General features: G+C 38.6%; 1 protein-coding gene across 3 annotated transcripts in view; it reads right to left on the reverse strand.

Annotated features, from left to right (window-relative positions):
* Cfap20dc (CFAP20 domain containing) overlaps nt 1-1,013 on the reverse strand; it is a 224,199-nt gene extending 223,186 nt beyond the window's left edge. For all 3 annotated transcript variants that reach the window (XM_050161182.1, XM_050161183.1, XM_050161181.1), the window contains exon 1: nt 733-1,013. In XM_050161182.1, coding sequence (XP_050017139.1) covers nt 733-753 — 21 coding nt within the window. In that variant the 5' untranslated portion in view covers nt 754-1,013. The remainder of the gene's footprint in view (nt 1-732) is intronic.
* Nucleotides 1,014-21,896: the final 20,883 nt, after the last annotated feature.

Below are 21,896 nucleotides of genomic sequence, written 5' to 3' on the forward strand. Positions count from 1 at the left end.
GGCACTAAACACTCTAATACTCCTATAAAGATGCTGGTGATTTCAAGATGAAGCCAGGAGAGCTGGGGCAGAGAGCCATTCAGTGAGCTGAGGAAGGGATGCCATCCACGGAGTAAGGTGTCTGAGGAACACTGAGAAACAGTGTGTTCCAAATGTAATCCTTGAATCAGACTTGGCTTGGGACTTGCTTTAAAACGGACACGGGCTAAGCCCACCTACATTTTCATATTTTCATTCCCAGGATCTAGAAGAGTCAGGAAATCTTTTTTTTTTTTTTTTTTTTTTTTTTTTTGTTAGAACTCCCCGACTGATCCTCATGTACCCCAATGCTGGAGAGTCATAGGAAAAAGAAAACAGCACACACCCCAAGTGCTTACTTTAATCCTGCTTTTAAAGGAATCCATTCATTAACTCTTCTAAAGAGCTTCTAGGATACCAGGGATCAACAGTGAAACCACCCAGTCTGGTGGGTGGGTGGGTGGGTGGGTGGGTGTGTGTGTGTGTGTGTGTGTGTGTGTGTGTGTGTGTGTGTGTGGTGGAGGTGGGGGGTCATGACCTGCTTTGTAATCAGCTCCACTGATTCTGCACTAAAAAGCTCTGCGCGGGAAGGGAGCGCGAACAGCTCAAGGTCAAGACGACAAAGCCACTAATTATTTTTCAGCCGGGGAGTGGAGGCTTCACAACCCAGAAGGCGAGCCAGCTCACTCCGGATAGGAAGCCCTTTTGGGTTACCTGGTATTCATTTTTGAACATTCCCGCAGAGGGCCCGGGGTTTGGGGGCACAGACTTGGCCGGCTGGAGCTGGGCGAGAAGGGCCACCTCTGGGCCCCGCCGGCTCGGGCTCTCCTCGGTGCCTCGCGCCGGCCGTCAGCGGCTCCTCCGGCCGCCGACCCGCGCCATCACGGCCCCCGCTTGGGGCGCGGTGGCAGGGGAATAGCGCGGAGTGCGGCTCCGCAACGGAGCGACCGTGCGTAACCTACGTGACTGCCCGCCGGCGCCGGGGACACAAACGACCGCACCCGCTGGAAACCGCGCAGCCCGCTCCGGGGCTGGACAGCCGCGCCCATTGGCTCCCCGGAGGCGCCTGCGCACTGAGCCCTGCAGGGTCCTTCACCTCCCGCTAGGCTGAGGTGTTGCCCAGGCAACAGAGGAAGGCACTACCTGTGGAAGGCAGTAACCCCTCAGTCTAAAGAAGCAAAAGGTTACCGCAGGCTCTACCTCAGATCTTGTATCTTCACACCGGCTCTATGTTTTGTAAACTGCTGTTTGGTCAGGTGCTCTTTGGTTCATACACTCCTATACTTGGGTTCTTTGAGAAATAACAGAATATTAGTTTGGGAAGGGCCCTTGGAAATGATGATGTTTAAGCAAGATCACTGAGCCCTTTCAAAGGCTAAGGTTTCTCTCTCTCTCTCTCTCTCTCTCTCTCTCTCTCTCTCTCTCTCTCTCTCTCTCTCTCTCTCTCTCTCTCTCTCTCGTATGCTGAGCTAGGTGCTGTCTTCAGGGCTCCAGATACCATGCAGAGAGGCTGGCTGTGAAAGAGGTCCCGCCTGCACCGGGGTTACATATTGGATGAGATGGGCAGCAATTAAAGGAATGAGAAAATAGGCACAACTTGGGCGGAATGCTGTGAACACAGGTAGGGCACAGGACTGGAAGAGGATTTTAGCTTGCTGTAGATATGGAACAAGTTATTACAAAAGTGCCCTGGAAATGAGAAAAAAAATCGTTCTCTGGTAGTTTAGGAAGTTGTAAATACAAATTGAAGTTGTCAACAGGGTATACTCCGGGAGAATCCGTTTGACGATTGTCATTTCTTGGCTACAGCTCAATCCTGCCTCCTTAGTCACACTGCCCTTCCTTTCCTCTGTAGGTCGTTTTTGTCGTCGCTGATGAGAAGACAGGAGATGACAGGCAAAGCCTGTATTAGTTACTTTTTTCACTACTGTGACAAAATGCTGGACAAAAGCAACTTAAGAAAAGTAAGGGTTTTTTTTTTTTTTTTTGGCTCTCAGTCCGACAGGATACAGTCCCATGTGGCAAGAAAGGGCGGTGGCAGAAACACGAGGTGGTGGGTCACACTGCTCCCACAGTCAGAACAAAGAGATCACTTTCTCCATTTTATTTAGTCTGGGATCCCAGCCCCTGCGATGGTGCCACATGTGTTCAGAATGCATCTTTTTTAATCAAACTTCTCTGGAAACACCCTCAGAGACATGCCCAGAGGTCTGTCCCTCTGATGACTCTAAATCCAGATACAGAGCCCCTTTTTATAATTCATCTTCAGTCAGCATTGGCGGCAACCAATCTGAATCAGAGAGCACTCCTTATCCGTAGGTTTTCTATGGTGAATATGGCAAATTGCTGAATTGGGGGGGGGGTAACTTTTATGTACTAGTATATGACAATTACTCTCTATATCCAGCCAACATGTAGATATTTTATCTAAATACTTCTTATTCTCTACTCTGATTGACCCATCATTTTCTCTCCCCTAAGCTATGATAGCACCCTCCTAATTAATTCTCTGTTGAGAACCTTATGTGGTGCTGTCAGAATATCTTTATAAAATGTAAACACTAGCATTGGGAAGAAGGTCCAAGCAGTCAAGTATCTGCTATGCAAGCAATAAAACCGAGTTGAGCTCTCAGTGCCCATGCAAAGCCAGTGCATCCGTAGTCCCAGATCTGGACAAAAGGGGAATAAAGACAGGTTAATTTTTGAAACTCATTGGCCAGCCAGTCTGGTGGAGTTGGTGAGCTCCAGGTTTGGTGACAACACTGTCAGAACATAAAATGGAGAGTGGTGGAGGAAGATACTTGATTCAACCGCTGGCTTCCACACACACACATGCGCATGCGCACGCACCATATGAACTCATACACACACCACACATAATAAACACGTAGGTGTACACAAAGTAAAGAAAAAAAAACTGAATCCAACCATACACGTTTTCTGCTTCTTAGGTTTTAATGATATAGATTCTGTCCTGGCTCTCCAGGTGCAGCCCACCTGTGCACAGGCCTGCTTTCGTTTCAACCATACTGAGTATTTTGTTGTTGTTAATGTTCGTGTTTGACATGTTCCCGCTCTCTGCAAGCCTTTATGGATAAGAGTTTACTTGCTTAAGGGTAAATTAATAACCTCAATTAAAAAAATCAAACGACTTAACTACTGATTTGCTTGTACGTGTTTTGTGTACACATAGACACACGCACTTGCATGGAGGCCGTAGGACGACCTGCATGAGTCATTTCTCTCCTTCAACCACATGGATCTCAGGGACTGACCACAGGTGACAAAGCACATATACCCAGTGAGCTACTTCGTGGAATAATAGCTTCACTTTTTATGAAAAAAAAAATTTACAGAGCCAAACATGAGTGGTATTATCTATGTGGTTTTGTTTTTCATTTCTCATTTCTTCAGGTTAAGTCTTCAAGAACGTAGCATCATTTGCTGCAAGACCAAACCCCATCTTCTAGCCCTCTGAGCTCCTAGAAAATTACAAACTCTAATAGTTCTATTTTCATTTGCAAGTTTGAATTAGGCCTATTCAGGAAATAGGCAAATCTGAAAGCTGCCAAACTCAGATCAGCTTGACATATGATGAGGGCTACCCTTAACACACACGTACGCACACGCACACTGGTGGGTGGCTATAAAGCGAAATATCATGTATAGTTCTTTAAGAACATGAGCTTAAAATGGAGATGGGACAAGATCCAATTTTATAAAAGCAATTGCTCTTATTTAATTCAGATGAATGCTAGCTATGTACAAAATCTTGGATTTGACTATACCTCCAGAGTTGTGAGAGAGAAAAGAAGCCAGACTCCCCAGATAATTTGGCTTAAAACAAGCTATTTATGTGTGTTATAAAAGACAGTGAAACGGTTTCTTTAATTGCGATAATCTTTTAAGAAGTCAGTACATTTAGTAATTGCACTAAATTGCTTAACTTAATTTGACAACATTAAGAATTTGTCATTTTACAAGCTTTAAAATGTTCATTTTTGTTCTATGAAGAATGTAATTTTGTGGTATATTAATATTTTTAAAGGATATAGGGTGATTTTTAAAACAGAATAGACTAGAAACGCCTTTGAAGGTTGCAGAGTCTCTGTTTGCCAAAGTTGTTATTTAAGTTATATGTCTATGATTATCAGTTTGATAAACAATAGTACTCTTTTGAACCAAGAATATAATGTATATACCACAATCTAGTTATGGTTTATATTTTGGCTGTTTTTCATAATTTGTTTGCTATGAATAAAAACATTGATTTGATTTTTCAGAATTTGTTGTATTTCATAATGACATTGAAATGTTTATAACTTGAAGTTAAGATTTTCCTCATTGTGAATGACTTTATGAATTACAGACATGGTGATTTGGTAAAATAATTTTTGAACTATGTCTATTTTGTAGTCTTCAACAAGTTATTATTGTGAAAACATAGTGACACCCAAGGCATCTATCTGTTTGGCTATTGATAACAAGACGGTATGACGTCATGAGTTTTTTGACACTTAAACTGTTTTTAGTGCAAATGCTTCTGATTGCAGAGATTCATGGAGACTTTTTCCTAACTTAAGATTACCAAAAACTCCAAAAGTTATGCAGAAACTTGAAATTCCAAGGACTAGCGGCTACCTGATGGTTCTTAGGGTAACAGCATTCTAGGTATTGAATTCTAGGTATTGAATGTTAAATTATTCAATTCTAGGTATTGAATGTTAAAATATGAATACTTTCTTAAAGTAGTTTGTGAACTACCAGACATTTAGGTTTAGAGAAATGAACATACTTGTGAAATGTATTTTAGAAGAGATTAAGTGAATTGACTGGATATGGACATTGAGAGGACACTCTGGGCTCATTTATACTGAAGGAGAATCCACACTGAGCACCAGAATCAGATAAATTTCCACTACAACAAGAATTTTCTTTAAAATATTACATTTAGCCAGGAAAAATGAGGGGGACATTCAAGAGTTTTAGAACATCTTCAGACACCAACAATCAAACATCTCTTTTTTGATTCCAGTGTGTCCCTGCTAAGGTAAGAAGGATGGTGGGATCATATGCGTGTCTGTCTTCCATCCTGGAGCTGATGTAAAGTCACACAACACTAGACTAACCTGACTTCCCAATAGGCTGCCTGTTCCCTGTGTTCTTGAGGGGCTGCACCTTCCATTCCTCTCACGTCACAAGGCCAATTCCCTATAGTGCCATCCATGATGCTGGATAGTCTGGCTCCCGAGGTACCCTATGCATGAGCCAGTGCAGTGGAATGTTTATGGGACTCAGAAATCGTTTTCAGAAGTTTTTGACCCTAGAGTAATACAAAGTCAGACAACAGGTCCTTTCTCAGCATCGCTTCTGGCTACAGCAGTCTAGGAGGCTGCTGAGAGATAATGTGATTTGTTTTCCAAAGCCAGGCTACATGCAGATTTTAATTTACTTGTCTAATGAAACCAGCATTGCCAATAGCTATGGTGGTGGGTTTTTATTAATGGATGAAATGGATGAAAGGGCGAAACACTTTCTTTCTCCTGCACCTTTACAAAGGGGCGTCTATTCTTCCTATTTCAGGGAAGTTTATTCTGAACTGAAACACCCCCTCCAAAAGGGAGGGGGCCGATGATATGAGACCCCAGAAGGCAAACAGAAGGTCACAGGTCTGCGAGAAATAGAAACACGGAAGATGTTCCACTTCCCATCCCCAGTAGTATAACAAGGAGTAAAGAGCTGCTGGGGGAGGAGACCCTAAGTGGCCTAGCCACAGAGGAGAATTCTCAGACTGTTGAACAATCCGCAAACTGTGTAGACAGGTTTGCAGTGTTTGTGAGTCATGGCTGTGCTGACATGGGCTCTTCAGTCTTGTGGCTGGGATAACTCATCTGTGCTTTTAAAAACTATATCTTCGGAAATTTTAGAGTATGTTCTAATCATATTTACACCTTATGGCAATAAACTTGTTACTCTTCCAAGATGAAATTGTGCATTAATTTACCAAACTGAACAATGACGTTAAGCCTTTGAATATTTTATTACCATGACCATCTTCCCAGTATAATACTCAGCATCAACAAGTTCCTTCAAGGTGTGGAGCGTAGAGCCCAGAGCCCCTTATCCACACAGCGCTTCTGCTTTTGATCTTTCTTCAGTTCCCAAACTGGTCCTTCTCCCTTCCCTCTAAAACTCTTATTTTTCCTCTCCTCTTGAATCAAGATTTCTGCATGAATAATGCTTCCTTAGTCTAAAAGCGGGCATCAGAAGCCACGGAATGTAGACACTGTGTTAGTTGTAGGACGCACAGTCAACACCCTTGGTTCTGCTTCTCTGTAATTCAACAAGCTAATGCTCTCTAAGGACTTGGTTGTCTTAGGGCCCAGTCTCTGCTCCTTATTTTCATTCATTCTTGCAACCCCCCCAGCCACGCTAAGAGGCAGATACTAATATAACATACATTTTACTGGACATCATACAGTACAAGATAAACCAGTGCTGGAGGAAAAAATGGTATTTCTCAAAAACTGCCATAAGAAGTATCAACTGGGCTTTCTTGATGGGAGTAATGTGTCTTATAGAATGAGTCAAGTTTGTCTGTGTGCACAGGTGAGTGTGCAGAAGGTAGGGCTAGTGGACAAACTGTGACAGTGCCAACGCCCATTTACCTACTACTGTCATCAGATACCTTTATTTTATGTGTCTAAAATACAATAGGATTATTTAAAATATTCCATAGTTCAGGTCCCAAGAAATTCAAATAATGCTGCATTTGCTCAGCCCATGGATGGAACTCTGTAATATTGATGATGATCTCCAGTGGCGACATAGCCGCTTCCATGTCCTACTCTTACAATAGTGTGTTAACAGCTCTCTGAGTGAAAGCAAAAGACTAAAAATAATCTCCAGAACGGATAATCATGGATGACGAACTAAGTTAAATTAAAATTAGTGCTAGCTATATTTAGACAACAGAATGGTGACACTATAAACAGGGTTCATATTTCTACAGAAGAAAAATGTAATCACTGTATAATATTGCCTAGGCAATCTGTTACCCTCCTGATATGGGATTAGAATTTACTTATTTAAAACTGACTCTAGCTTTTATACTCCTTTCCCTAAGTTCTTTGTTTATCACCTTTGTTAGTTGGTTTGAGACATTTCCAATCCTTGTATTTTTCTAAACAATACCATTACAATTCACTTAAGGCTAAAGATAAATATCAAATAGACAAATAAAAATCTGTAAGGGCATTTTTGGAAGCTTTGTTTTCTGCTTCTTTATTTGTTTAAGAAATTCTTTATTAGCTTTCCAGAAAGCATTTTTGTTTATATACAGACCTGAAAACCGGTGCTGGAACTGTAAAACTGTATGTAACTTTAACACTATGCTATCCTGGGTAAACCTCACAGTGCATAAAGCCATCTAGCCTCTGTCATAAACAATGTTAATCATATACTTTGTAAAATTTACTTCTTTGCTTTTTATTTCCATCCATGTCCTAATAGCCACTTCCCTCTATCACCTGTCTCCTGTTGTGGCGATAGATATCCCGTCTCCTCTGTCCGCTGCCGAGGTGGTAGATAACCTGTATTCTCTGTCGTCTGTTGTTGAGGGGGTAGATAACTTGTCTTATCCTCTGTCTCCTTTTGAGGTGGTAGATAACCTCTTTCTCTGTCACCTGTGGAGGTTGTATGTAGATAACCTGTCTCCTCTGTCACCTGTGGAGGTTGTAGATAACCTGTCTCCTCTGTCTGCTGTTGAGGTGGTAGATAACCTGTTTTCTCTTTTGTTTCACATCATTGTAGTTAGTTGGACATACTGAGATTTGGATGGATTTAATTTACAAGATTTTTCATTACCTAAACAACATCCAGAATGTGATATTAAAATCATTCCAATGAAATAACCCAACGGATTCATTTTTGCTCTTTAATCCATAACAGACTATTTTAATTTGGAGACATATGTAAATTTGAATGAGTGTAGTATACAAGAGAAGTATATGATCTTGTATAAATTCACTTGTGCATGCTTGGAATTACAAGTCCGGTAGCTGAATATTAGGACCCTAGCATCATTTTTTCACATATTGGGAACATATATATCTTATGTAAGAAGGTTAATGATAACTTATGTAGACTTAGATGGACAGATAAGAGTTGTGACAAGCCTTTTCTGAGAAAAATAGTTTTTCTAATTTTTTTTAGACTTTTGAATTAAATCTAAGGAAATGGTTTTTAATTCATATGTCACAGCCTTTTAAAATGTATTTAAAGAAGAGAAGGTCAGTAATCACTGTAATCATTGTTTCAGTCAGCTGAGGACATCTGGGATGCAGGAACAAACATCCCCTGAATGCAGATGCTCTAATCCTGAAGGCTTATTTCCTGATGTTACATGTCTTACATTGGTTAACTGCAGTCCTACTTGATGCTGTCTCCATTATGCTGTTGGGTCAGACCTTCCCGTGGATGTTGCCATTGCAACACTAGCAAAGTAGTAAACCCTGTATGGGATCTGAGCACTTCTATCTGAAACTGACGTATGTGGATTCTTGAATTCATCACACAGCATTACGTAACATATTTGGTTCATATTCAGTTTCTACTTCCACTTCCTACTCACCGAATTTTGTGGGTCCCCCCCCCGCCTTTGTATCCTACAAAACCAATTTATGCAGCCCAGGTGTTCTGGAACATGGTCAGCTTACTAGGGGTCACGCTCTTGAGAAAACTCTCTCTCTCTCCCCCCAGCAGCTAACAATTGCCAATAGCTCCACAGCTAGGGTTGGCATTATGTGCCTAATTTTCATCTCAATTCTGTGATTTTGTTTGGCATGAGCTTGCACAGGTTCTGTCTGTGCTCTTGCAACCTCTATGCAGCTGTCCTGCTGTGTCCAGGGGACACTGTTTCTTTGACATCATTCATTGCTTCTGCCTCTTACAATCTTTCTACCTCCTCTTTCACAGTGACCCCTGGATCTTGGGAGGAGGGAGTGTACTATATATGTTTCATATAGAGACGAACTTCTCAGTCTCTTATTCTCTGAGACTTGGACAGTTGTGGCTCACTATGTTAGTAACCATCTATTGTACATAGAAGCTTCTCAGACTCGGGCTGAGAGATGCATCGGTCTGGTGGATATAATGATAAGTCCTTGGGAGTCAGTTTACTACTATAATAAAATTAGATTATCCCCTGAGGTCTACGACCTGTCTAACCATAGAGTATTGGCTTGATAATGGTGCCAGGAATAGATTTTAACTTTTGGAGTAGGACTTAAAACCAATCGGAAAGTAATATTACTCTCATGATGTTCATGTCATAGTGCATCAATGAGCATGTCTTACCAAGTCAGTCATTATTGTAGCTCACTGTATTCACATCTGTGGACGGTTGATGATTATTTCCTCTTGTGGACAAAAGAACCTTAGCCAGGATAGATAAAGTCTCCTGATAAGCTTGATTTTTTTCCATATTCTGTGACGCAAGTATGTGTTATCTTCAAACACAGGGTCTGCTGTTCAGTTCTGAAGAGTAACTGAGAAGAGTGATAATGGGTTGTAATGGCCAGTGGTTTATGGGACCTCTCTGGTCAGAAACGCTGAAAAAAGTAACCCGCCCCAGGCTGGAATTTTTTATTTGTAAGAGTTTATTTATTGTATTTTAATGACCAAAATAAATCACATGGTAAAAGGTGAGGTCATTGGGGCGGGATGTCTGTTTGTTTCTCATGGAAAGCACCAAACACATTTAAGAATAATATAATATAATCTGTCACTCTGTTATTTTGTCACTCTCATTTACATTCTCCCTTTTTATATGTAAAATATTTCCTACTCAGCAATTCAACTGAAAACATGTATCCACATAAAAATATATATGACTACTTAGTGATATTAATCATAAAAATCAAAATTTGGGTATCAACAAATGTCTAATAAATGTTTGAGGAATGGCAAATAAGATATCTATATGATAAAAAAGTCAGCCATGAAGAAAAATCAAGCATTGATATATAAGTACAACAAGATGGACCTTGAAAACATTATAAATGAAAAACACCATCGCGTTATATAATTTTATTTATATGGCATGCCTAGATAAATCTTATAGAGGCAGAAATGAGATCACGACAGTAATGGCCTGGGAGCAGAAGAAGATGGCAATGACTTGCTCATGGGAGCAGAGGTTCTTTGGTTGGTGATGAGGAGATTCCAAAATTAAATACCGATGATGGTTGCACAACTGTGGGTTTACTAATAACTATTATATAATATATTTTGTAGTGAACATTTTGTGGTATATGAAGACTTACCAAAAACAAGCTAATGAGCTCCAGAGTGATGTGAGCAAGCTGAAAAGATTTACAATTGTATTTCTATATAATGGAAAAACTAGAAGATTCATTAGATATCTGTTTAAAAGAATGAATATTTCTGTAATATGATTAACAAAAGAAGCAAGGACTTTACACTGTAAATTTTCAATCTTTCTTCATAGCAATTATGGAGCATCTCAATTTTAGGTGAAAGGTTTTTCAGACGATTCCATGCTTTTAGATTGAGAGATTCAATATTAATATGACAGAAACTCTCCAGTAACTGCTGTAAGAATTTAATGTAATCCTTTATATGGATTTTTATAAAATTCTGGCTATATTTTGCATAGATTAAAAGTATGTCCTACAGTTGTTTGAAAACGCAAAGCACCTAGAATAGACAAAATAACTATTTTGAAAAGAAACAGTTGGACAACTTTACATTCTTAATTTCAAAACTTATAGTTATTAAGAAAGTGTGCTGTTGGCATAAAGAGAGCTTAACAAAATAAAATTCAGAGAGGGGAAATAAATTTTATAGAAATTGGCATTTAACAAATATATCAAGGAAATTCATTAGAGAAGTGTTAATCTCTTCCATAAATAGGTTGGAACAATAGAATACCAAACCACTGGAACTTCTAACTTCACCTATAGACATATATGAAAATCAGTCTTATATATGAACTAAAATAATAAATGAACAGGTGTTTTAGCAAAGAAGAATTCGATGGTCAGGTATTGGGTTCATGTTTGTAATCTCAGCACTTGGTAGGCTGAGCTGGGATTGCCATAAATTCAAGGCTTTCCTGGACTACAGAGTAAGTTGTAGATCAACCTAGACTAGAGAATAAAATCTTATCTCAAAATAAAGGGTTGGGGGAGCAAGAGAAATGAAGCACATGCAATAACAAGAATGACTACTGAGCTGATGAAAAGATTCTCAATATCATTTGTCATTATAAAAAATATAAATTAAAACCACAATTTAAAACCATTCCATGCCCACTGGAATAGTTATAGTAAATTAGTTACAAACATGCTGAAAAACACAAATTTTTGCATATTTCTACTGAGAATATAAAATGCTTTAGCAATTTCCATAGTGTTTGGGGGAAAAGTTAACTCAAAATGTTAAATGTAAAACAATTAGTGCAAGGTATCCAATTTACCTGTAGGCATCTACTCAAGAGAAATGCAAACAACTCCATACAAAGATAATTTGAAAATGTATAGTAATGCTCTAAATGTCCACCAGCTCCTCAGTAGACATTTGTGATAGATTTGTAGTGAAATATTTTTCATCAACCCAAAGAATGAGCTGCTGATAAATTCTCCATAATGATTAGACACTAACAACAGGCTAAATGAAAGGAACATATATTGGAAGATTGTGAACTCATACTATATAATTTAATTTATGTGGTATATCCAGGGCAGGGACATTTTATCAAGACAGGAAGCAAAGTAAGACTTGTCTGGATTTGGAATAGAAAAATATGAATCAAAATGGGCACAAGGAATCTTGTAGTGAAATGGCATGTCTGAGTGCTGAGTCATGGCAATGCTTGTACTATTTAAACTTGATAAATGTCATTCAAATGCTATCACTGAAAAGAATCACATGCAAACTGTAAGGAGATGCGAAGTAATCATTGAAAAGGCTGCTTGGTTTTGTTGCCTATGCAGAAGAATCATGACAATTAGATGACTGAATGATGAAAGATTTTTTTTTTTTTTACACTTTATTTCCATCCATGGTTGCCATGTTCTGTGATAGTCTAAGAGTATGCATCTTCGGGAACTTAAATGTGGATGTAAGCTGATGTTATCTAAACACAAGAAAGAATGAGCAGAAGAACACTTTAAAGACATCTTTTTATCCTCCGGGAGTCTCCTGAGCCTCTCTCACTCTCGCTCTCTCTGAATCTCTTTAGGGATCCGTTTTGTCAGCTACTTTACTCATAGTTTCACATGGTTGTCTTTTATTCTAAACTTTGTCTTCTAGGGTTGTTTTCCAAAACCCATATACTGTTTCAGTTTGGTTTTACACTAAAGATTTGTGTGTTCTCCAAACTGAAATATTTGGCTATGCAACAAGTTTATAGGAATTACTGTTTAAATAACAAAGCTAAGTTTTAATTCAGATAGTTCATTTGTTTCTAATGTGCTTTATGAAGGCCTTTTGTTGATATAAAGCTAAGGGCTTAATGTTGCTTATGGGAACTTACTCTTTCATGGATCTTGACCTTCACTCAATAAATATTTATTGAATATCTCTTCTTACTAAGACTATTGTTGGGGACAAGCCTTACAAAAATACCACTTACCAGGGTAGGGGTAGGGGGATCAGAAAAAATAGTAAAGAATACGAAGATGCAAGTGAAAATAATAAAACAGAAACATAGGATAGTATCTGGAGGGAGTCCCAGTGAATACTGAAATCGTCCCATTTAATTTTCCATACACTTTTATGCTCCAATATAAACAGGGAAGAAGACAACAAAAGACTTCTTTAACATGATACAAAGGACAACTCAAGCAGTTAATTACTTCAACACTTTGAGACATCAGGTCATTAACATTCTGTTGGTTAGGCAGTAGAGCCACCCGAGACCAAGTATCCTGAAGACAGCCACTCCCCAGGTAACCTCATATTACAGAAGAAGGAGCAGAATTACACTTGCATATCCTGACCTTTTGTCAGGATGGAGTGGATCTATTTCGATGGGGCCATCTTAATGTCAAAAGAATTAAGTAACCACTCCTGGGTCAGGATGTGTAGCCACACTTGTTGTCAACAATTTCGAGCAACCCCAGACTCTCTGACCTTCAGGCAAGGTGAAAAATAAGCTCACATTTTTAACCCTCCACAGATTATATTAGTGAATACCATATAAGTGGAAGAATGAAGAAATTAGTAAGGTAATTTTCCAAGATGGAGATAATATGAAAAAGAGTGGCCAAGGGAACACTTATGCACAGGCTGATGAGAGAAGACTGTATGGAGTTGAAAGAAAGCTAATATCTGACAAGTAGGACACAACTATTCCTTTAAGAAACTGGAAGGCCTCATTTCAGGCCAAGAAAATATAAAAGAAAAGAACTTTAGGAGAGAGTGTGCCTATAGCATTCCTGAGAATATAGCAGTCGGTATTGTTGGAGTAGGATAATTTTGGACCAGAGTATATGGCTTTTAGGTTATGGTAAAAAGGATTTTAATGTAATTGAAACAAAACATTAGTAAAATAATGTTTTACAGTAGAGGAAGATATGAAATAGTCACATACATACACATACACACACGCACGCACACACACACACACATTTGGGTTTTGTTTAAGGTAGAGTTTTGCTATATAATCAAGTCTTACTTGGAGCTCACAGTATTCCTCCTTCAGCTTTTTGGGTCAAGAGATTATAGGAATCCACCACAGAGTATTCATTGTTATGTTTCTTAACGCGATGTAAGCTTGTCTGCTAAATGTTAAATTGAATGGCGTTAGCACCAAATGACCAGCCTAAAGGCTTTGGCTTATTTAGAAAGAGGAAACTTAATCTATAGAGATAGCAGTAGAGATAAGAAAAATGAGTAGACCATATTTAAAAGGTAGTCAATAGAACTTATCGATCTCAAGGCAAGGGGTAAAATTAAATACAGAGAACTTTTATATATTTAATATCAAAATTTCTATTTACTGAGATGCAGAGAACAGGAAGGTGAAACAAGTTTGAAAAGAATTCCTCTGTTTGAGTAGTTTCAGTTGCCAATCAAACAAGTCATTTTAGTTACATATCAAGTAGGAAGTGCCATTTTAAAACTGCTGCTCAGAGAAAAAGTAGAGGCTTATAGAGAATATTTATGCGTATTTTATCCCCTGGGCGGTAGGCAGAGAAACAGGTCTGATTCTAAGTTCTAGAGCTGAGTAATGTTTAGATGAGAATGAAAAAAGCAAGTGAAGGCAGGCGAGTGAAACAAATGGAATGGAGACTTATTAGTTAGACCTTCTCGCTGTGGCAAAGGAAGTGGAATGTTATTTATTTTGGTTTATGGTTTCAGAAGTTTCAGTCCAGCATCTTTGGCTCCATTGCTCCTTGCCCCACGGTTGAGTAGAGCATGTAACAGAAGTCACTCAACCCATGAAGATCTGGAAACAAAGACAGAGGGCGAGCCCATAACCAGGTATCATCTAAGGCAGGCTCCCAGGGACTTACTTCCCATAGCCATGCCCCCCCGCCCCCCCCCCCCAAAGTGTCTTTCATCTCCAAAACATTATCACCAGCTGGGGACCTAGTCTTCAGTGAAGATACCCATGGCAGGACACTGCATATACAAATCACAGCAACTCTTTTGCCTGGGAAGTATATGTAGATCAATACTCCACTAAATCTGCCTCGACTGAGTTACACTTTTTCTTTAGACAGGGCCAAGGTAAACATAATGGAACCCAAGGTTAAAGAAATATTGTGTATCTCTATATATTCTTATGATCATATAACCCCATTTTTACTAAGTAGAAAAGGTTATTAAAAGCCTTCTTATAAAGATATTACATAGAAAATCTTTATTTGGGGACTAGGGAAGTTGCTCAGTGGTTAAAGCTCTTATCCTATAAGCAAGAAGCACAGAGTTTAGATCCTAAGAACCCATGTAAATGTTCAGTGGGTATGGCAGTCCACTTATAACTTTTAACCTCAGAATGGAGAAACAGGGGAACACCAGGGCAAACTGGCTAACAAGACTAACTGACTTGGCAAATTCTGGGTTCAGTGGAGAGACACTGCCTCAAAGAATAACATTCCAAACATCAATCTTGAGCCTCCAAAACCTATACATATACACAAGAATATACACTCCCCATAGACACCATAATGGCACACGTAAAGAAAAAAAGAAGTATCTGTATTGCCCAATCTGATTTTGTGTCCTTTTCAGCTTTCATTAACCTGACCAGTGGTATGAGTTGATGGGCAGTTGATGGTAGAGCAGAAAGTTTATTAGAAATGATTATTCCCATAATTCCCAGACAGTAATGGAGGATAAGGAGGTTTGAGTAGCAGGGGTCAACAATGGCTTCTCTTTTTTAAAACTCTGCTGTTTTTTTTGCTACAGCTTTTTCTGAACTGACTCTGGTTCTTGAAATAAAGGATCAAAATGTGTTTATATTAATTATTAAGAATTTTTGCATCATTCGACACTTTGTACTCACACAATTACCAATGTTCTTCATCCTAGTGCAGCTTCTAGACCCAGCACAAATAGTTTCCCATTTTAAAAGAGACAGGAAAATCTAGATTTTGATGTAAAAATCATATTTTAATTTTATTGGTTGATTAATGAAAAATTAAAAATACAGTAATGGTCAGAGGAGCATAAGACATTCTACCATAAAGCACATTAATACCATGATAAGACTACAGCACTGGCTCTCAGGAAAACTTGAGTTTTGGTTTTAAACTAACTACATGACACCGACTTTCTTATACCTCAGTTTTTTTTTTACATTGTTAAAAGTAAATTTCTTTGACACTATGGATAGAACATATAAATATTATATGGAATCATACTGCAAATCAGCCATCTTGAAGCTACAGAAAGAAGAAATTCATGCAGTTCAAACTGATTGGTTTGTTGACCACGAGAGTGTGATGTATCAGCAGAAATGTGCTGAGGCATAGCAAGACCTAAAACAGAGCAAATTGCTCTCCTGTGTTACATAGCAAGGTCTGGAATTTCACCATCCATTCCTAGCCAGAGGGCAAAAGCCCTGATGGGGAAAGGATTATGATCTGTTTGTTTTCCTGCCAATGCATCAGGTAATTTGATGTGAACTTTTATGTGGGGTACTCATTCTATATGCGTGTCTCTAAGTGGTCCACATCTCTGTCCATGTATGGTTTCTGCTATGGATCTGAATGATTTATAAACATAATGACATTAATTAAGCATTTATTTTTTTTCAAAGTAGCTTTGAAAGAAGCTGTTCAAGTTTAAGGTAAAAAGAAAATGAGTCTTTAGCAATACTTATACATTGATTTTAATCCGGAAAAGTTAACTGAGTTTAGCACTAACTGAACTTGAAAAATGTAGCTAGCCGTTCACTAACTTTTTCCAACTGAAGTTAACTACTCATGCATACCTGGTGCTAAGTATTTACAATGAATATCACATTACTTTGAAGTGGGCCTTATGATAATCCACATAGTATTTTTTTTCCTATTACCATAGGTGATTAAGTTCTAGTTATCATATACAATCCAGATGCACAATTATTTCAGCCAAGATTATTTGTTGTAAAATCTAGCTCAATTCCTTTCTATGTAAGAAATTTAAATTCTAAGTTACTTGTTTCAGTGTAAGACTCTGTATTTAAGCAACAGTATACATTTTGGGGGAGGAAGCCATGCTTAGTGTAAGTGGAGGATGCACCTTAATTTTCCCAGCCACCCAGACACAAATAATCACATAAAAATTATATTAATTGCAAGACTCTTTGGACAATGGCTTAGGTGTATTCCTAGCTATCTCTTACATCTTAAATTAACCCATTTCTATTATATCACATGAGGCTGTGGCCTACTGATAAGGTTCTGACATCTTTCTCCTTTGGTGGCTACACAGCATCTCCCTGACTCCACCTCTCAGTCAGTAGTGCATGAGACTATTAATCTCAGGGTTGTGCATTTGTGTCCCACGTTGGGTATCATTTTGTAAGTAGAGACTATGCCTTAGTTTTTCCAGCTACCCAGACCTGAATAATCATACAGAAACTATACTAATTACAACACTGCTTGGCCAATGGCTCAGGTATATCCCTAGTTAGCTCTTACATATTAAATTAACCAATTTCTATTATTCTGTATATTGCCATGAGGCTGTGATTACTGGGTAAGTTTCAGGCGTCTGTCTCCTTCAGGAGCTATGTGGCAACTCCTTGACTCTGCCTACTCTCTCTCTATTTCTCTGTCCAGATTTTCCACTTGACTTAATTCTGCCCTGCAATAGGCTGAAGCAGATTCTTTATTAACCAATGGTAATAAAATATATTCACAACATACAGAGACAAATTCCACATCACTTAGTCTTTTTATATACATTAGGCAATTAGAATTAAGATGCAATTTTAAAAAATGTGTTTTCCACATTCTTGTTCCCTACCAAGGAGAGTAGGTAGAGAGAACATGGATAGCGTTTAAAAGGAAACAAACAATCAAAAAAGAACTGTATAGAATTGATAGATGTTGCCCACACAGAGATCAACATCTCATTATCTCTCACTGACCATGAACTAGAACCTTTCTTCTTATAAGCTGATGTTCCTTGGGTACTTTGTCACATTTCTCATAATGGAAAGATGTTTAACATATCCCATGCTAGATTTCAATTCAGAAATAAGAAGTTTAAAGACTTAGATCTCTTTGACATCATTTTAGCTGGTAAGAATAATATCCAGAAGGAATTGTAACGACGTATTCCAAGTTCTGGAAGCTCATGCTAATCAACCGAGATTGTTATCTGTTAAACTACTTATTAAAATTGAATGAGAAATAAAAACTACCACGATTTTTTTTTAAAAAAAAGAGCAATGGAATATATAACCACTAAGCCAGTTCCACAGAGAATACTGAAAGAAATACTGTGTACCGAAGAGAAGGATAAACATACCCAGGAGGTCGCAGGAGGGGGGAGGTTAAATATTATCAGGACAGCTTGGAAAGAAAAAAAAACATCACAGAATCAACTAAATGACTTAATCAGTACACATCTTTCAGTAATTACTCTGAATTGGTCTCAACTCCCCAATAAAAAGACACAAACTAGAAGACTGGATTAGAACAAAGAATCTGTCTTTCTACTGCGGCTAAGAAGCACACTTTACCGTTGAAGCTGAGACACTATTTCATGGGGAAAGGAAGGAAGAAGGTTCTCCAAGTCAATGGAACAAGCAGGCACAACAATCTACAGTATGACAAAAATAAATTTTAAACCAAAATTAATCAGGAGAAGTTTTAAAAGGTTGCTTCATAGTCTGTAAAAGAATAATCTGTCAAGAGGATATTAGAATTGCAAACATATGTACCAAACACAGGTGCACCCAATTCCATAAAACAAACACTAAAGTCACCAATTAACACAAACACAGTAATTAGATTTCAATATCCAACTCTCACCACTAGACATGTCATCAAAGACAAAAAGTAAACAGAAGTACTGAAGGTAAATAAAGCCCTAAATCTAAAGGCCCAAACAGACATCTATAGAATACTCCACCCAAACACTAAAAAATACACTTGTGCCTCTCTAGGATACGAGTAAGTTATTTGACAATTTCAAGCTTTAGTTTCTTTCCTATATAATCAACTTCTTTGCTGGTTTAGAATGATTGTTGTGACATAAATATTAATTATGAGAGCCTATTAAGTGTTAGATGTGTAGTAGGATATCAATCAGTGACAGCTATTATTGTTCCCATAGCTATCTTACTAGTCCAAATTCCTCCACCTCACCCAAGAATTCTGCCACGAATAACTATTCAAAAGCTGAAACTCAAAGCTGGTTCGCAGTCTACTTCTGTCCAGTTCAATGCACAGAACAAGCCTCAGCTTGCAGAATCTAGCGGCTAAGAGGAGCAAGCTTTCTTCCTTGACTGCCAGTGAGCCAGAAGAGAATGTGGCCAGAATACATTCCTAATGAAAAGTAAACACAAAGACTTCTATGGTCCTTTGGCTGAAAATCAGAACACGATTGTGCAAATTGAATTCACTTTGCATTTTCTTCAATTAAAGAGATTCCTTTTTCCCCATCACTGATGATTTTCCTCCATTTTCCTTGTTCTGGGTACATCCCAGCTATTAGAATTACAATGAGAGACTTCAGTTGATCACGATAGCCATTGGGAAATTGTTGGGGAAAGAAACAAAAATAATCTTCACTGATACTAGAGAAGTAAAAATAACATCTACAGTAATAATGTTGTAATTTGAAATTTTTCGTTAGATTAGACTAGAGAATCTTTGTGGCCATGTAAAAATTATGTTTCTTGACACCACCCCCCTTAATTATTTTACATTACCACCCTTCAGAGGGAAAACATTAGTGGGAAAGAATGGATTGAAAATAATTTGAGATCCTAACAAAATATCTTTAACAAAACATTGTGTTAAGTGGCTATCACAGCTGCTAATTATATTAATAGAATCTTTTATGAACAGATCCCGACCATAGGGAAATTACTCTATAAAAAATTAAGAAAGATAATCACTGCCTTGTTCTTTATAATTATCCTGTGTTTTATGGGATGAACCAATATTGTAACAGGTTATCTGTTAGGACATTTAACAACATTGAGGTGAAGAGAATCTAAAGGGTAATCTCGGTTTTCAACTTAAGGTTTAGAATTCCCGTGGGAGAAGGGCCTCTGGGAATGCCAGTGGGGGCTTTTCCTGACTGGCTTGTTTGAGGTAGGAAGACATAGGCAGTTGGCTCTATTCTCTGAGTTAGGATCCCAGATGTGTAAGAAGAAAAGGAGCCAAGGATAAGCATTCATTGCCTCTTCTTTTTCACCATGAATGCAACATAGCCAGGTGCTTCAAGTTCCAGCACCTTAATTCCCCACCATCGTTGAACTGTGAGCCGAAATAAGCCCCTCCTTTTTCCAGTTCATTTGTCAAAGTGTTTCACCATAGCAACAGGAAAAATAATTTATCTGGGAAGGTGAGGGAATCTGACTTGATCCCTTTTAGTCATATCAAATCTTCAAGAGAAGAGAGCGCCTTTTATCTTTGTGCAAAAGCTTCTTTTCACTAAACTGCAGGTACTGTAGGCTGGACCCATTCTTAATGGACACCTTTTCTAGATTTTCAAAGACCCTGCTTTTAGAAACATAGCTTAGGTGTAAGCATTTTAGCGACACTTTAAAAATAGCCTTGGGCAAGTGAAATTGCTCAATGATTAAGAGCTCTCTCATTGCTCTTGCTGAGGACCTGGCTCCCAGCACCAGCATCAGGTGACTCCCAGCAGCCTGCAACTCCAGTTCCTGGGATTTCAAACCTGTGGCCTCTACGAACACTCCTATACTGCAGATAAACTCATGCAGATATAACATTTTTTTAAAAAAATCTTAAAAATACTATAAAATTAATCTGTAGGACTTAAATATGTTTTCCAAGAATAAGCTAACAGTCCATGTTTTTCACACACGAGTTTAAGATAGAAGGTCAAACTTAGGTGAAAACTTCCAAAGTTCGCCAGTTAATTCACCTCATTCTTGCACGTTTCCATTTATTTACTGCACAATGTAAAGGAATAACGGTGCTGCTGGCCTAGTAGATACAGAATTTCAATGGCAGCTCCATAATCAATGAGAGAAATTTAACCCATTTTTATGTTATCACTGTCTGATTGCGTCTGTATTATTGTGATTACCCGTTAACTTATAATGCTACACATTTAGCATAGTTGATTGGGAATATCACTAGTGTTTTCTGAATAGGCACTAACAAAAAGGTAGCATTTTTTCCCTAAAACCGTATGATTAGCTCCTGGACCCGCTGTTTTCTATTTACCCTTTGAAGAAAGCCCATGCTGAGTGTTTGCCTTCCCAGCGATTGTTGAGTTCTCTGGATGGGTCCTTTTGGGTAGCTGCCCAAGCTCATTAGGTGTTCACATCCACCTCAGACAATATTAGCAAGCTAGTTTATTTTAATATAAACATTATTCAATGTATTACATTATAATACTATTTTTGTGTCTCTGTATGAATTCCTTTTTAATTTCTTTTTATGCCCAGAAAGAAAGCATTTCAGAGCTTTCCAGTGAGCAACCACATCCTTTTGAGATCATAGCTTCGACACTCATGGGCTCTCTGTTTGAAATCATGGGGGTTAGTGGTTTATGTGTTAATCGTGAGTCCAGCTCTTCGCAGATTAATAAATCTTTCCGGTGAGAACATTCTAATCATATCAGCTTTGTTTTTCTTCTTTGTATTTCCAAATATTCTTAATGCATTGTGGAAAAGGACTCCTCATCCTCAGCAGGAGGAAGATTTGTCTTTACAGATTAACCAAGTAGCTTTACTTTTAATGTCTGCCAGAGTTACTGCGAGGTTGGTGTAGTCCTGAGGAAGTACGTTTCCTCCACAAGCAGGCTACTTCTGCATCATTGTGACAAAAGCCCTAAAGGCTTGAGTTCAGAGTCTTTGACTGTATTAAAATGGAACATGTGATAAGGTGGACCATCATGGTGGCCAGAGTATTCAGGCATCTGTACTGGCCAGGATACATCCTCAGCTCCTGTGTACATTTGCCTCATTCCCTTTTAAAAGGTGAATCTTGCCCACCTCCTCTCTCTTCCTTCCTTCCTTCCTTCCTTCCTTCCTTCCTTCCTTCCTTCCTTCCTTCCTTCCTTTCTTTCTTTCTTTCTTTCTTTCTTTCTTTCTTTCTTTCTTTCTTTCTGCTTCTCTGCCTGTCTCTTTGTCTTTGTCTCTGTCCTCTCTGTCCCTCCCTCCCTTCCTCCCTCCCTCCCTCCCTCCCTCCCTCCCTCCCTCCCTC

Source organism: Alexandromys fortis, unplaced genomic scaffold, assembly GCF_014885135.2.
Source record: "Alexandromys fortis isolate MF-2015 unplaced genomic scaffold, M_Fortis_MF-2015_v1.1 scaffold_123, whole genome shotgun sequence".
Classification (NCBI taxonomy): Eukaryota; Metazoa; Chordata; class Mammalia; order Rodentia; family Cricetidae; genus Alexandromys; species Alexandromys fortis.